Source organism: Danio aesculapii, chromosome 17, assembly GCF_903798145.1.
Source record: "Danio aesculapii chromosome 17, fDanAes4.1, whole genome shotgun sequence".
NCBI lineage: Eukaryota > Metazoa > Chordata > Actinopteri > Cypriniformes > Danionidae > Danio > Danio aesculapii.
This window is the reverse complement of record NC_079451.1, coordinates 46,906,324-46,922,845: the sequence shown is the minus strand read 5'-3', so window position 1 is coordinate 46,922,845 and position 16,522 is coordinate 46,906,324. Positions and strand designations below refer to the sequence as shown.

Here is a 16,522-nt window from a genome sequence, read left to right as displayed (position 1 = left end):
AAAATGACATTATATTTATATGGTCAAAAACATTGTGCTTGTCAGAAGTGGGATTCGAACCCACGCCTCCAGAGGAGACTGCGACCTGAACGCAGCGCCTTAGACCGCTCGGCCATCCTGACTAGCTACATGCTAACTCCGTGCTAGCTGTTTCATATAGTGCTAGCACTGTGAAGCACATGATTACCTCAAAACTTGACAATTTAGTACATATATTGTAATATATATATATCATTTTCAGCAGTGTTGGGTAGTGAGCTAAGCTATTAGCTACTTTACTTAAAATGTACCTTAACTACATTAAAAGCTACATTGAAATTTAGCAAACTAAGATAAAAGCTACTTGGCAAAAGTAGCTTAGCTACATCTAAGCTATTTGTGCAATTTTCATTTTTAAATTGAAGTAACTTAAATCCAAGTCATTTATAACATAAGCATTATAGTATAATATAATAATATACATGGTAAAAAATAAAAACATTGTGCTTGTCAGAAGTGGGATTCGAACCCACGCCTCCAGGGGAGACTGCGACCTGAACGCAGCGCCTTAGACCGCTCGGCCATCCTGACGTGCTGCATGCTAATGGCTTGCTAGCTTTTTTTATAGTGCTGGCAGCGTGTCAGGACATTGTTAATTCAAAATAAAGCAAATTAAGTACATATAGCAGATAATAAACACATATATTATATCTTTTGTACACCGTGTAAATGCTACAACTTTTCCTGAAAGAAAACAGCAGTTCTGACTGGCCTTTTTAATTAATTTTCTTAAAGTAGGTTCAGTTTAAATGAAAGAGGTTAAAACAAAACAAATACATTAAAAATTGTTTACTTGGTAATTTTTCAAATCTAATATTTGCATTTCGGTTTCATTTTCAATTTTTATTTCAAATATCGTGATACATATCAAATCGTGAACATTATACCGTGATACACATTGTATCGTGAACTGAGTGTATCGTTACACCCCTAATACACACACACACACATATATACAGTTGAAGTCAGAATTATTAGCCCGCCTTTGAATTTTTTCTTTTTTAAATATTTCTCAAATAATGTTTAACAGACCCAGGAAATTTTCACAGTATGTCTGATAATATTTTTTCTTCTGGAGAAAGTCTTATTTGTTTTATTTTGGCAAGAATAAAAGCAGTTTTTAATTTTTAAAATCCATTTTAAGGTCTATATTATTAGCCCCTTTAAGCTTATTTTTTACCAATAGTCTACAGAACAAACCATCATTATACAATAACTTGCCTAATTACCCTAACCTGCCTAGTTAACCTAATTAACCTAGTTAAGCCTTTAAATGTCACTTTAAGCTGTATAGAAGTGTCTTGAAAAATATCTAATCAAATATTATTTACTGTCATCATGGCAAAGATAAAATAAATCAGTTATTAGAAATGAGTTATTAAAACTATTATGTTTAGAAATGTGTTGAAAAAAAATCTTCTCTGCGTTAAACAGAAATTGAGGAAAAAAATTAAACCGGTGGGCTAATAATTCTGCAGGCTAATAATTCTGACTTCAACTGTATATATATATTAGGCATTGGCAGGTACAAGTTTCTGAAGGTAATGATAACCTCAGATAAAAATATCACGGTTTCACGGTATTGTGTTTACTGCTGTAAAATAATTTATTTTTAAATGTCTTGGTAAAAAACAACTTTTTTCCTCATTTAACACAATATATTACATTTTAGGAAACATTTAGAATATTTCGGACAATAAACATGTCAGGCTACATAATTAAAATAAACCATTGACTTCTAGTATCTTCATTAGCTTCAATAACACAGATTTTCCTACAACACACAAATACAAAACACTTTAAAAACCTGTTTGTGATTGCAATATTAATACAATGTAAGGTATTGCTGTAAAAGTCAATATAGACTAATATATAATATTTAAGTTCCTAATATAGCATTTCATTATATACCGTCATGCTAGTTGTCATATTTTATCATGTTATATTTAAATTATATTAACATTTTAATGAAAATCTTTTAATGAAAAGCTTTAGCCAGCTGAAACCATAATTAGCTTATAACCTTATATTTAATTTTAGTACTTAAACAATAAAATGATATTTAGAAATTACCTTGTTTATTTGCGCTTTTGTTTCAATTTTCCTGAGACAAGAATGAGTGTTGAGAAACTTTAATTCACTTCAAATGTTGACTACTCTTTATATTTTTAGGAAAATATTTTAATTAGCATTTTGTTGCAGACCTTTGTCATTTTAGCCTTTTTAACCTTAGCTTTCATAATAATTTATTTTAATATTAGAACTAACTGAATAAATATAAATGTTTCTTTGGAAACAATCTTAATATTAGCTTGCTGTGTTATAAATTTAGTTTCAGGTAACGAAGACTGTCGCAAACAACACCCTCATCAGAACGATACACTTAGGCGTCTGTAAATATGGGGCAAAAGTGGGCTTTATTTTGTGGTAAACAAAGTTAATGTCACTCACAGTGTCCGGCCCTGGCAACAACACAATAGCAATTAATATTTTAGTCTGATTGCAAGATGTCAGTATTTGCTATCTATGACACCATATTAATAAAGTTAAGAACCAAAACTGATTACTAGCCTATTTAAAAGATTATAAAAGCCTATTATGGAACAAAATCAATGCCAAAAGTATTGAATTAAAAAGCTTGTTGAATAGCACAAACTGAAAAAAATAATACACCGTATTAACAAGTTCTTGCATTTCAATGACTTGAATTGCAGGGTTTGTATTTTTAGGTCCTGAAATTTAACATAGCTGTTTATTTAAGCTGTGAATAGTTCAACTAAAAATATTTCAAACATGTTTTCGTACTTATAAATTCAATAATTCATTTTCAATTTCCAGGATTCACTTACAAAATATTCAATACCCTTTAAAAATACGATGTATAATATTCAAAAGGTAATTTTCAGTTCATTTTATTTCAGTTCAAATATTCGCTTCCATAAATTCAGTGGCTCAAATTCGACTGTTAAAATTCAACATTACATCCGGGAACTGCAGGAAAAGCAATAGATTGCAGATTGAAGATCGCCAGCTGCTTTTCCACCAGCAGGTGGAGATGGAATAATTTAAGATTTTTTACTCAGTAAATAGACGAGAAAAAAGATAATAAAGGCACAAAAGTAGCATTTAATATTAATATCAGTGTCTTGGACATTATAAGTAATAAAATGAGTATGAGTAAAATAAGTAAATGATCTTTTGGTCATTTATATTTGCCCTTATAAACAGAAGCCAGTTGGTGATCGTGTAAACCTCACTCCTCGGATTCAGCGACAGACGTTGTTCTGCAATATTTAGCCGGTTGTTGCTAGATCGGATACGTTTGCAGCTGGAAGTTAATGACAATTATTTCTATTATTTATAAAAATTCCCATTTATTGTATTTTATTAACGTCTACCTCCACCCCAACCCTAAACCCAACCATCACAGTACTGTAAAAATATTAATTATTGTTACACAGTTTCATTAAAATATGCTGCTTTATTAATGTGCATATCGCACTTCCGGCTGGCAACATATCTGATCTAGACTTTACTATCTTTAATCTCCTCACAGCATTGTCTCCCATACCGGTATCGCCAGCTCGCGCCCTGCTCGGACCAGTGGCGTTACATGCACATTAGAGATGCGCGGATGGGCTTTTATTTCATCCGCAACCGCATCACAAAACTCATCATCCGTCCGCCATCCATCCGCACCAATATTTCTGACCAATTTTTAAAACCGCACCCGCCCGCCATCTGCTGATTGGGCTCTTTATTTGAATGGCTTATTCATTTTTATTATTAAATGAATGTTTCTTTATTGATTATTAGAGAATAGAGAATGACTTTAATGTAGACATGTAGTTAATCCAAACGTGCAGGCCAAATCCAGCATTAATTGACGACGCTTTGAAGTGACGCTAAACGATACGAGGACGTGTCTTTGGTCCTCGAGTCTTTTCCTTGCGTCCTTCCCTCGCATCCCGGAGGGGTGGAGCTAAGACACGAGGAAAGAAAGCAAGGAAAGAAGACGAGGATGCACAAATAAGAAATGAGAAGCACCCTATAAAGCTCTCAGAATATCCAACACGAATATCAGCAGTGAACTCCGTCTCCGATCGGCGCACAGGGACAAAAATAAATAGTCTAAATTAAACGCACTGTACTGTACATTTTTTATAGTAGCCTAATAGAAAACGCATTTTGACACATCATTTCAACATGCTGCTATTTAGCCTACTACTAAATGCCTATTTCACTTTATTTTTTAGCAAATAGATAGAATAATAAGTCATTTACATTATAGCCTAATAATGTTCACATTTGTAGTTGTCCATAGCAACCCCAAAAACTTATCTGCTTGGCTTGCACATCTAATTAATGGGCACAGTTTTTCGACTATTTTTTTTATTTATTTATTATTTTTTTTTTTTACTGTGGAAGTTATTGAGCTTGTAGAAATCGGAAACAACACCAATTCTGCGACACAGATGAACCTCTATTGATATCTCTATCAGACAATTCTGCCTATCTGCCTATTTTATATGCCAAAAGAAACAACAGGCAGTAAAAAAATATTAAAATAAATATCTTAATGTAGGCATAGGCTATAGTCGCATGCTTTGGCAAACATTTGAAAAAAAATAAATAAATAAAAACGTCATATCGTAGTTAAGCCTTATAGGCTCAGTCACCCCCACAATTAGAAATTCAATTAACAAATATATATATATATATATATATATATATATATATATATATATATATATATATACCATCCCTCTTTAAGCGAACATGAAGTCTGACCAGGCTAAATTGCCTGTATGACAGGTCTATGCCCCAATAACCCATGAACTTACGATCATCCCCACAAACTTGAAGCATAATGAAATACTACGCTTGCGACAAAGAAATTCTGGCAAAATAACCTTAAGCAAATAACTAATACACAACATGTACAACAATAGAACAGGCTAAACCAATATGAACGTAAAGTTATCAGCTAACCGAACTCAAAAGTTTATACTAAACATGGGCTATGTGTAGTCTAGATAACATAGGCTAATTGGTTTAATATGCCTGACCTTAGGTCTAGTTTGAATTTTCTTGGCACTATGCAGGAATAAAATAGCATCTACAGTGTCAGGATTCAGAAGAGAGCGCCTGACCTCTATAACGCGCCCTGCTGCACTGAAGGAGCGCTCGCTCACAGCACTTGTTGCTCATAGACTCGACTAGACATTTTACTACCTGATGAAAATTTGACTCTTTCAAAGTGTGCTCGATTTTTTGGATGTAGGTATGGTCAGATCATATTTAACAATTTATACATATTTTTTTTATTTGATTGGTACAACCGCTCGCCACCCGCCCGAATTTAATTAAAATATTATTTTTCGTCACGTCATCCGCCCGATCCGCGGTTTATCCGCGGAGTCCGCGGCTGAAACCGCCAACCGCGCATCTCTAATGCACATAAACCGACTTTTGATGAATATGAGGTTACATTCTCTATCTTTATTAACTCATTCTTCCATATAATATAGAATATAAACGTAAGAGAAAGGAAATAAAATAATCATACAAAATTCAAAACCAGAGAGATTTTATGAGAATGTCACACAAAACAGTTTACTTGCAACTGTTGGACAGATAGTGTTAGATAAAGACAGTGTTCAGGTATGATTTAAGGTTGGGTATGGATGGGACGCGTAATTTAAAATAATTTAACATAGCGAGCAAATGCATTAAAGGAGCGTCTTCAGTTATTAATACAGAACCGTCTAATATATGGCATAAGCATTAAGGGGTTATTAGAAGTGTTTGCGCTGTTTAAACACAGCTTTTTTTCAGGATTGGGTAGGCTATAGTTTCATTATTTAAATTATTATTGTTGTTGTTATTATTTTATTATTATTATTCTTATTATTCTTATTATTTTATAACATTTATTTAGGCTACTGCGCTTGAATAAGTCATCCGTGGTTCTAAATTAGTATTTCTTTTTAACACTCTGCCTGCCTTTCATTTTTCTAATTTTTGGGGTTCTGCCATGGTGCCTTTAGTTTGTCCAGATTGTTTTTATTGTTATGTAGTAGCCTAGGCTTACTGCACGCCTTTATTTTTATATTATAAACGGAAAAAAAAAAAAAAATTTTTTTTTTACTTTATTATTTAAAATGATTGGCGACCTCTAAAATATAGACTAAGCCGAAGGAGAATGAATGAATTGATAAATGAATGAAATATTTGGCGTTTTTTTTATACCTGTGCGGCTTGTACGCGGCAAACGCAAACGAGTGGCCGCGAGCTCTGGTGGCCGGTCAGAGCCAGCACCGCACGTCAAATACTGGTTGAGAGATGCTGGATGGCTGCCAATATTTGATGGGAACACCTCTGAAGTTTCAGATGATATCTGGGCCAGTGCATAGTTATGAATGTGAAAAGTGAAAGTCGTGACATTTGGCCAAGCATGATAACACAAGAGTGTTTCCATTATTATATTAATCATACCTATTAACCTACACGTACACACACACACTTAGCGAGAATCACGCGACCGTCACCACCCCCACTTAGCTAATTTCCGCGACTGTCACATCCCTACCACGTAGCGTAAATGAGCACCTGCCCATTTAAGAGTCTGTGAATGGCACTGCAGAACAACGTCTGTCGCTGAATCCGAGGAGTGAGGTTTACGCGATCACCAATTGGCTTCTGTTTATAAGGGCAAATATAAATGACCAAAAGATCATTTACTTATTTTACTCACTCTCATTTTATTACTTATAATGTCCAAGACACTGATATTAATATTAAATGCCACTTTTGTGCCTTTATTATCTTTTTTCTCGTCTATTTACTGGGTAAAAAATCTTAAATTATTCCATCTCCACCTGCTGGTGGAAAAGCAGCTGGCGATCTTCAATCTGCAATCTATTGCTTTTCCTGCAGTTCCCGGATGTAATGTTGAATTTTAACAGTCGAATTTGAGCCACTGAATTTATGGAAGCGAATATTTGAACTGAAATAAAATGAACTGAAAATTACCTTTTGAATATTATACATCGTATTTTTAAAGGGTATTGAATATTTTGTAAGTGAATCCTGGAAATTGAAAATGAATTATTGAATTTATAAGTACGAAAACATGTTTGAAATATTTTTAGTTGAACTATTCACAGCTTAAATAAACAGCTATGTTAAATTTCAGGACCTAAAAATACAAACCCTGCAATTCAAGTCATTGAAATGTAAGAACTTGTTAATACGGTGTATTATTTTTTTCAGTTTGTGCTATTCAACAAGCTTTTTAATTCAATACTTTTGGCATTGATTTTGTTCCATAGCCTATAAACCACATAACTATATGGTATAAGATTACTAATATGCTATGTTTATTAAAATTTCCATGACTGCTCCTAAAATAGCATGTCTAAATCACTGAGCTGGGCTAAATAAATGTACATACTATAACTGCAGGTAGTAAATATGAGCATTATAGTATAATATAATAATATATATGGTCAAAAACATTGTGCTTGTCAGAAGTGGGATTCGAACCCACGCCTCCAGGGGAGACTGCGACCTGAACGCAGCGCCTTAGACCGCTTGGCCATCCTGACGTGCTGCATGTTATTCGCATGCTAGCTTTTTAGTCCTAAACTGCATCTCGTTACCTTATATATGTGTATGACCATACAGTTCCATCTAATCTAAAAGAAAACATAGATAAGCATCAAGCACTCCACTAAAAGATATATTCTGTTTTTTTATTATATATTAAATCGTCAATGTTTAGTACCAACAAAACGACTATTACATCAAATACCGTACTTTTTCAGGCGTCCATATTTTCCAAACCGCTGCTAAAGCTTAGCTAAAACACGTGGTCACTGTTACTATATTCAGCGCTGCTCTAAATGGACCAATCAGATTAGTCTGATGATTACATATTAGACTAACTTGATATTATGGTGACATTTTTTAATATTTAAAATTAATTTAACATGTTCATAGCTGTTCATTTAAGAATTACTTTAGAAGGAAACCGAAACACCCAGATTTCATGCGTTTTTAATGAAGGATGCGCCTTTTGTGGCCTTTGCGCGCCATCTGCAGGAATAAAGGTGCTGGTACAGCACCGGTTATTTTAGTGCCTACCAATACTCAAACTCGACAGCTGAGACCTTTGAACACCATGTTCCGTTTTTCCGCATTCAGTTTTATTTATAGCTGACATTTTATGCGCAAAAATATAAATTTACAGATTAATGCGGGTGTAGAGAGAAGCAGTGTGTGATTATCGAGGTGTCCAGAAGGAACCGTTTTAATTCGGATATATGGACCACGCAGAGTCAACACAGAAATAGACGAGGTACAGACAAAATAACTCATGTTTCTATCAAGTACAACGCAGTGCGTTTATGTGATAGCAGTACCATACAGAGTTATTTAAGTGCAATGATACAGTACAGATTAAATACTGTGAGTAATGCAGGTTATACACACACCTCTGGTTGCAATGACATTTAAGATTGCATTGTGAAATAGCACTATACAACCAAATACTTTGGACAGTGTCAGCTCTTATCTAGACAATGTACAAAGTAAATGATCTGTGTTTGCAATAAAATATAATTAAACTACTCTCCTTTTAAATCCTTAATATATACAGTACTCAGTATAATTGAGTACACCTCATTTTGGAAATGAATATTTTTATCCATTTCTCAGTGATAGGCAAAACAGATTTATTAAACAGATATATATATATATATATATATATATATATATATATATATATATATATAATATTGTAGCCACCAAACATATTTAGAAGTTGAAAAATAATGCATTTAAATTCAAGCAAAATATTGCAAAAATAATAATTACAACATACAAAGTTTCAACTAAATTTTTCTTTTTTTTTTTGCTTCTGATTTTTCCTCTATTTTAAATTTGTGTTTAATATTTTCTATAACATATAGATTAGGACCGTTAACGTAAGCTTTTTGTTAGATAAGCTCCAGATTTGGCTTCAGTACTGACTAATCTAATGTATATGCACAAATATAATATTGTATAGCTTCCTAATAAAAATATGAACTTAAAAGATAGATTTGTGAGGGGTGTACCCATATATGCGGAGTACTGAATATATATATATATATATATAGTTGAAGTCAGAATTATAATCCCCCTTTGATTTTTTTCTTTTTTAAATATTTCTCAAATGATGTTTAACAGAGCCAGGAAATTTTCACAGTATGTCTGATAATATTTTTTCTTCTGGAGAAAGTCTTGTTTTATTTTGGCAAGAATAAAAGCAGTTTTTAATTTTTAAAATCCATTTTAAGGTCAATATTATTAGCCCCTTTAAGCTTATTTTTTACCAATAATCTACAGAACAAACCATCGTTATATAATAACTTGCCTAATTACCCTAACCTGCCTAGTTAACCTAATTAACTTAGTTAAGCCTTTAAATGTCCCTTTAAGCTGTATAGAAGTGTCTTGAAAAATATCTAGTAAAATATTATTTACTGTCATCATGACAAAGATGAAATAAATCAGTTATTAGAAATGAGTTATTAAAACTGTTATTTTTAGAAATGTGTTGAATAAAATCTCTCTGTTAAACAGAAATTGAGGAAAAAATAAAACCGGTGGGCTAATAATTCTGCAGGCTAATAATTCTGACTTCAACTGTATATATATGTTAGGCATTGGCAGGTACAAGTTTCTGACGGTAATGATAACCTCAGATAAAAATATCACGGTTTCACGGTATTGTGTTTACTGCTGTAAAATAGTTTATTTTTAAATGTCTTAGTAAAAAACAACAACTTTTTCCCCCATTTAACGCAATATATTACATTTTAGGAAACATTTTGAATATTTTGGACAATAAACATGTCAGGCTACATAATTAAAATAAACCATTGACTTCTAGTATCTTCATTAGCTTCAATAACACAGATTTCCCTACAAGACACAAATACAAAACACTTTAAAAACCTGTTTGTGATTGCAATATTAATACAATGTAAGGTATTGCTGTAAAAGTCAATATAGACTAATATATAATATTTAAGTTCCTAATATAGCATTTCATTATATACCGTCATGCTAGTTGTTGTCATTTATTCATATTTTATCATGTTATATTTAAATTATATTGACATTTTAATGAAAATATTTAAACTTGCTTTAGCCAGCTGAAACCATAATTAGCATATAACCTTATATTTATTTTTAGTACTTAAACAATAAAATGATATTTGGAAATTACCTTGTTTATTTGCGCTTTTGTTTCAAGTTAACTATTAACACTCATTCTTGTCTCAGGAAAATGTTGAGAAACTTTTTTAATTCACTTCAAATGTTGACTACTCTGTAGACATTTTTATGAAAATATTAGCTTTAATAACACAGATTTCCCTACAAGACACAAATACAGAACACTTTAAAAACCTGTTTGTGATTGCAATATTAATACAATGTAAGGTATTGCTGTAAAAGTAAATATAGACTAATATATAATATTTAAGTTCCTAATATAGCATTTCATTATATACAGTCATGCTAGTTGTTGTCATTTATTCATATTTTACTATATTTTATCATGTTATATTTAAATTATATTGACATTAATGAAAATATTTCAACTTGCTTTAGCCTGCAGAAACCATGAATAGCATATAACCTTATATTTAATTTTAGTACTTAAACAATAAATTGATATTTAGAAACTACCTTGTTTGTGCTTTTGTTTCAAGTTAACTATTAACACTCATTCTAGTCTCAGGAAAATGTTGAGAAACTTTTTTAATTCACTTCAAATGTTGACTACTCTTTATAGACATTTTTATGAAAATATTTTTTATTAGCTTTTTGTTGCAGACCTTTGTCATTTTAGCCTTTTTTAACCTTAGCTTTCAAAATAATTTATTTTAATATTAGTACTAGCTAAATAAATATAAATGTTTCTTTGGATCGACCTTAATATTAGTTTGCTGTGTTATGAATTTAGTTTCAGGTAACGAAGACTGTCGCAAACACCACTCTCATCAGGCTTTATTTTGTGGTAAACAAAGTTTTAATGTCACTCACAGAGTCACGACCATAGAGAAACCCATGGCTTCGCCTCAACCTCCAAACTTCTCCTGGGTGGATCCCGGTAAAGTAGCGGGCCTGGCGATGCCGCGGATGACGACGCACTACCAGTACCTGCTGAATAACGGGATCAAACACCTGGTGACCCTGTGCGAGCGAAAACCACCTGACCACGACACCTGTCCAGACCTCACCCTCCATCACATCAAGATTCAGGACTTCTGTGCGCCCACATTTGAGCAGATCAACAGATTCCTGACCATAGTCGAGGAGGCCAATGCCAGCGGACAGGTAATACTGTCTAGTTGTAAACTATGATTTTTTTTTTCAATGGGAAAAAAATTTAACAAACAAACACACAAAAGCTACTTTTAAGCTAGTGTGTGTCCTAATTAACAATTTAACCGATGGTACCGATTTATAGTTGACTTGTCGGGTCGTATTTCCTGAGAAATCAAGACTTTAATCGTTTGGTTGAGTGTAGCTATATTTCACCACTGTTTTCACTTTGGTTAAATATGTATAGTGACATCATGTTTAACGTGAATCTTGACGTTGTAAAACAACATTTCACCAGCGACATATAACCTACTTAACCAAATTCACATCATAAACACAATTTTATCTGCTTACCTGCTCAAACATCCATCCTCAAACACAACATTTCGTTGTTGGAAGAGTTTTGTCGTATTCATCCGCGGAGCCGAAGCACAACTCTACTCCAGTAATGACAAACAATCCGCCAATAATTTAGGTAAAGTGGGTTTTATATTCACACATTCGGACTTTCTTATTAATATTATAATTTCAGAAAATGATTGCTTACATATTCCAAACAGTGAAATAATTTTAGCAGCCAATAACTATCAAAGTGGGCTTTAACATTGTTCAGTCAAATAAATAGTGCTAATGTTGTTTTGAAGTCATACCAACATGTGATTTCAGACCTAATACCAGTACCATGGTAAATAATTTTGGGAACAAATCACAAGTTGTCAATGAACGTCTGTGCGAATATAAAACTAACTTTACATCAATAGAGTAACGTTAATCGGGCCGGGAAACCGAAATAAGTTACTTTCGTCATTTGTTTGCGTATATTTTACCTCCGTTTAAATCAAATATGATTTAATATGAAACATGAATAACGATATGTTTAACGTTATTGTTGACAAACATTATAAAGCAACATTTCAACAGCAACATTACCTACCTTACTAAATTCACATCATAAACACTAACCTGGCTGCTAACGTTACCTTACCCAAGTTGGAAGTTTCATCGTATTCATCCGCGGAGCCAAACTTCCGAAGCACAACTCTACTCCAGTAATGACCAAAACAATCCGCAAACAATTTAGATAAAGTTGGTTTTATTTTCACACATTCGGAGTTTCTAGTTAATATAATTTCAGAAAATGATTCTTTGCAAACTCTAAACAGTTAAATCATTTTAGCAGCCAATGAATATCAAAGTACAACATTGTTCATTCAATCAATTAAATAGTGCCAATGTTGTTTTCAAGTCATTTCAGACCGAAGGCTAAAATACAGGTTCTGAACACATTGGAAAAAGTCCGTTTCAAATTTATTGTTTATTTAAAAAGATTGCAGTATTATAAGGTTATAATTAAGGTTATTTTTTTCACAGGGAATCTTGGGAATTTCTTTAAGCCACTTCGTAATTGAGAAAATGGTTTTGTAAAATAAATTGTACATAATCTGGCTTACTATTTATGAACAAGTTCCTTTGTAAATATATAGATATAAATAAACTATAAAGTTTATGTAAGGGCTGCTGAAGGGGAGTGGCTTAGTTTTATGTTCATGTTTTCTTCTTGAAAAAAGCACTTTATAAAAAGCCAAAAAGCGCAAAACCTCAAAATTAACAGGCTGATAAAAAGCCAGTGTTATTGCCTGCAGAGTCTTGCTTTAAGGGCCATTCAGACTAAGAAGGATAACAATTTTATGTTCACACCATCAAACTTCAACAATGTTTATTTTTAGCGTACGCTTTTTGCATTACCCCCTTGTAACCAGCAGATGTCCTCAGTGTGCTTCATTTCTGGCACATCTGACCAGTGAATCCAGCTTGTGTAATTTATTTATTCAAAAAAGTTTAGCAATAACAGTCAGTGTAGTGGAATTAAAAAAAAAACAAATCAATATTCCCCAGCATTTCAAACGAGACAACACAAAGACGGTAAAAATTAGTACTGGATACTTGAGGAGCTTTTATTTTTATATTTCAATGTAGGGACGTCCCGATCAAGTTTTTTTTTGCCCTCGAGTCTGAGTCATTTGATTTTGAGTAGCTGCCGATACCCAAACCCGATCCGATACTTTTATAATACATAAAAAAGAATAAAGATGTGTGAAGAAACAGATCCAGGATGTTCCTTATTTTTAAATTTAATTTACCTTATTTTAACATTCAACAACTCTGTTAACAAACAGAGCGCTTCTGTGAGGTAGCTTGAACAATCAAGTAATAAATAACATCAATTCTTCATTCTTGGACTTTAATGCAACAGTAAATATAAAATAAATCTAAAATGGAAACAAATAGCACCTCAACTTAATACTCTGCTGTCAATCCCAAGTTTACATATCTCACAGTTTGCCATGGCGATGTTGTCGTCATCAAGTTTATAATAACTCCAAACCGCAGACATACTCGTGCTTTCCGCTTCAAGCTGCGTCCGTGTTCTACTTTGCCGGCATTTAACCAATAGCGTCTCTACAACAAAGTGATGTCATGCTGCACGAGTTGCTGTTTCTGTGTGAAGCCAACAAAGAGGTCTAACTCTCTGCCACACTCTCAGAAATAGGAGAAATAATACGCGTTTGTACTTAAAGGGTTCATACTGGTACCTCAAAAGGATATATTAGTACCTAAAAATTCTAAGTGGAACACTTTTGTACTTTTTAGGTACTAATATGTACCCTTGGGGTATTAATATGGACCTTTTAGGTACAAATTTGTACCTTTTGACAAATTACCAACCCAGTGACAGCTCGTGTACCTTTATTTCTGAGAGTGCACCACATAACTATAGATGTGTTAAAAAAATATGAGAATATCGAGTCCTGATCGGGAGGTAATGTCCAATTCCGATCAGGTCTGAAACTGCGTATGATCGGATCTGTACATCCCTACTTCATTCAGTGTGTTAGCATAGCTTAGATAACTTCCATGTACATTTTTCTTATATTCCCTCCCATGGTAAAACCAATTTCTTACAAGAATCAGTAATCATAGTCTTTAAATAATCTTTGAAAATAAGGCTTAACATCAGGCAGAACTTATCCACAATGTAGCTTTAAACTGCGCAACCCCTTTATATATCTAAATTGATTCTGACTGGTTGTCGGTGCTTTGTTTATTAGCTAGAAAAAAATAGTTCTGAAAGAAATCCCAACATTGTTTCTTTACGTTTATCATCGTAGCTGTGTTATAAACTCTGTTATTTTGATTTTAGATTGATTTCTTTATGGTTATTATTATTGTTCTCATGCTAGCTGTGAATAGACTTTTAAACATCTCTTGTGTTTGTGAATTTTTACATTGTCAGGCTGTCGCAGTGCACTGTTTGCATGGTTTTGGACGGACTGGGACGATGCTCGCCTGCTACCTGGTGAGGAGCAGGAAAATTAGCGGAATCGATGCCATTAATGAAATAAGGCGAATCCGCCGAGGGTCCATCGAAACCAGAGAGCAGGAGCAAATGATTGTGCAGTTTTATCAACAAAACAAAGTGTAAAGTGAGAAGATTCAAAAATATTTATTTTTGTGATGCAGAATGATATAATGTAAGCAATAAAGACTTATTTATTTCCAATGCACGCATTTGTTTTTACAAATCTGAAGGCTTTACGTGGATTAAAATCACTGCTATTTCTATTATTAACACATTTCTATTGGATATTCCTATGACACCGTATTTGGATGAAACATTTAAAGGGCACCTATTAGCATAATCATTAGCAAAATCACTTTTATAAGGAGTTTAAACACAGTTGCATGGCGGCAGTGTGTGAATATAGCCAGCTTCTAATAGTAAAAATGTATTAAATCTATTTTTTATAATCACACTTGATAAAAACAGAAACACTTTGACATTCTCCCTTCGTACGTGTCATCAGCGAGGGAAAGCCCCGCCCATTATGACAATCTATCCCTCATTAGCATAGGACTTTAGACTTGCTTTTGCATCTGCCACTATGCTGACACATAGGCATTTGTAGCTCCGCCCTCTTCTGAAAAAAGAGCACAATCTCATTTGAATTTAAAGCGACAGTCGAAGCGGCACAATTAGGACCAAAGCAGAAAAGCCACTGGTCTCAAACTCGATTCATGGAGGGCCGCAGCTCTGCATAGTTTAGCTCTAACCACCTCCAACTCACATCCGCTTAGTAGTCTTGAACACCTCGATTAGTTGGATCAGCTGTGTTTGATTAGGGTTGGAGCAAAACTGTGCACAGCCGCGACCCTCCAGGAATCCAGTTTGAGAACTAAAGGGCTTTCAAAGAGTTATAAAACATTATCTGTGGGGTATTTTGAGCTGAAACTTCACATACACACTCTAGGGACAGCAGAGACTTATTTTACATCTTGTAAAAAAAAGCATAACAGGCTCCCTTTAATGTCTATACAATTTTACTACATGCATGAAAACAAATCAAGAATTATTTACAGTCTCTAAATCATTGGTCTCAAACTGGATTCCCGGAGGGCCGCAGCTCTGCACAGTTTTGTTCCGACCCTAATCAAACACAGCTGATCCAAATAATCAAGGTGTTCAAGACTATTAGAGACTATTAAGCAGGTGTGAGTCAGAGGTGGTTGGAGGTAAACTAAGTAGAGCTACTGCCCTCCAGGAATTGAGTTTGAGACCATTCCTCTAAATGAAATTGATGGACAGGTAGCTTCCCGATAAACAAATCTAGTTGATTTGCAATTTCATTTAATTTCCTTACAACACTTTGACGTTTCCTGAAGTGACCACTGGAAAAGAAAACAGCCGCTGACGCTCCTTAAACGTCAGGTTTTCTGGGGCCCGTCGAGTTTGAAAACTGTTGTGATTTACGTCACTGTAAAAGCATTAAGAAAAGGATGGTTACAATGTCATATTACAGGGCTTTCTAAATGACTAGTGTTTGAAGTTGTCAGAAAGGTTGTTCAGAATAGTAATTGTATTAGTAATTATTACAAACAAGTGTTTATTTGTTAATGTTAGTAAAACTATATTAGTCACAGTAGACTAGTTCTAAAGCAATGAATTAAAATAAACAGATTATTCCAAATCTGTTCAAATTCATTAGACAGAGCTGACACAAACTAACACCAAACAGGTTTATTATCAGTTAATATTAACAAA

General features: G+C 33.5%; 2 protein-coding genes and 3 non-coding genes across 5 annotated transcripts in view; 1 reads left to right on the top strand and 4 right to left on the bottom strand.

Annotated features, from left to right (window-relative positions):
* Positions 1-39: 39 nt before the first annotated feature.
* trnal-cag (transfer RNA leucine (anticodon CAG)) lies at positions 40-122 on the bottom strand. Its single transcript has one exon. It is a non-coding gene; the product is annotated as a tRNA-Leu (tRNA).
* Positions 123-487: 365 nt separating this feature from the next.
* On the bottom strand, positions 488-570 carry trnal-cag (transfer RNA leucine (anticodon CAG)). Its single transcript has one exon. It is a non-coding gene; the product is annotated as a tRNA-Leu (tRNA).
* A 6,996-nt stretch (positions 571-7,566) lies between these two features.
* Positions 7,567-7,649, bottom strand: trnal-cag (transfer RNA leucine (anticodon CAG)). The gene has a single exon. It is a non-coding gene; the product is annotated as a tRNA-Leu (tRNA).
* A 522-nt stretch (positions 7,650-8,171) lies between these two features.
* On the top strand, positions 8,172-14,983 carry dusp23b (dual specificity phosphatase 23b). The gene is made up of 3 exons (XM_056476476.1): positions 8,172-8,401; positions 11,142-11,433; positions 14,717-14,983. The coding sequence occupies exons 2-3, from the start codon at positions 11,164-11,166 to the stop codon at positions 14,903-14,905; spliced, it is 459 nt and encodes a 152-aa protein (XP_056332451.1). The 5' UTR covers positions 8,172-8,401; positions 11,142-11,163; the 3' UTR covers positions 14,906-14,983.
* LOC130244119 (afadin) overlaps positions 14,962-16,522 on the bottom strand; it is a 52,832-nt gene continuing 51,271 nt past the window's right edge. Inside the window, exon 24 of the mRNA XM_056476405.1 lies at positions 14,962-16,235. Within this exon, the coding sequence (XP_056332380.1) occupies positions 16,118-16,235 (118 nt within the window). The 3' untranslated portion in view covers positions 14,962-16,117. The remainder of the gene's footprint in view (positions 16,236-16,522) is intronic.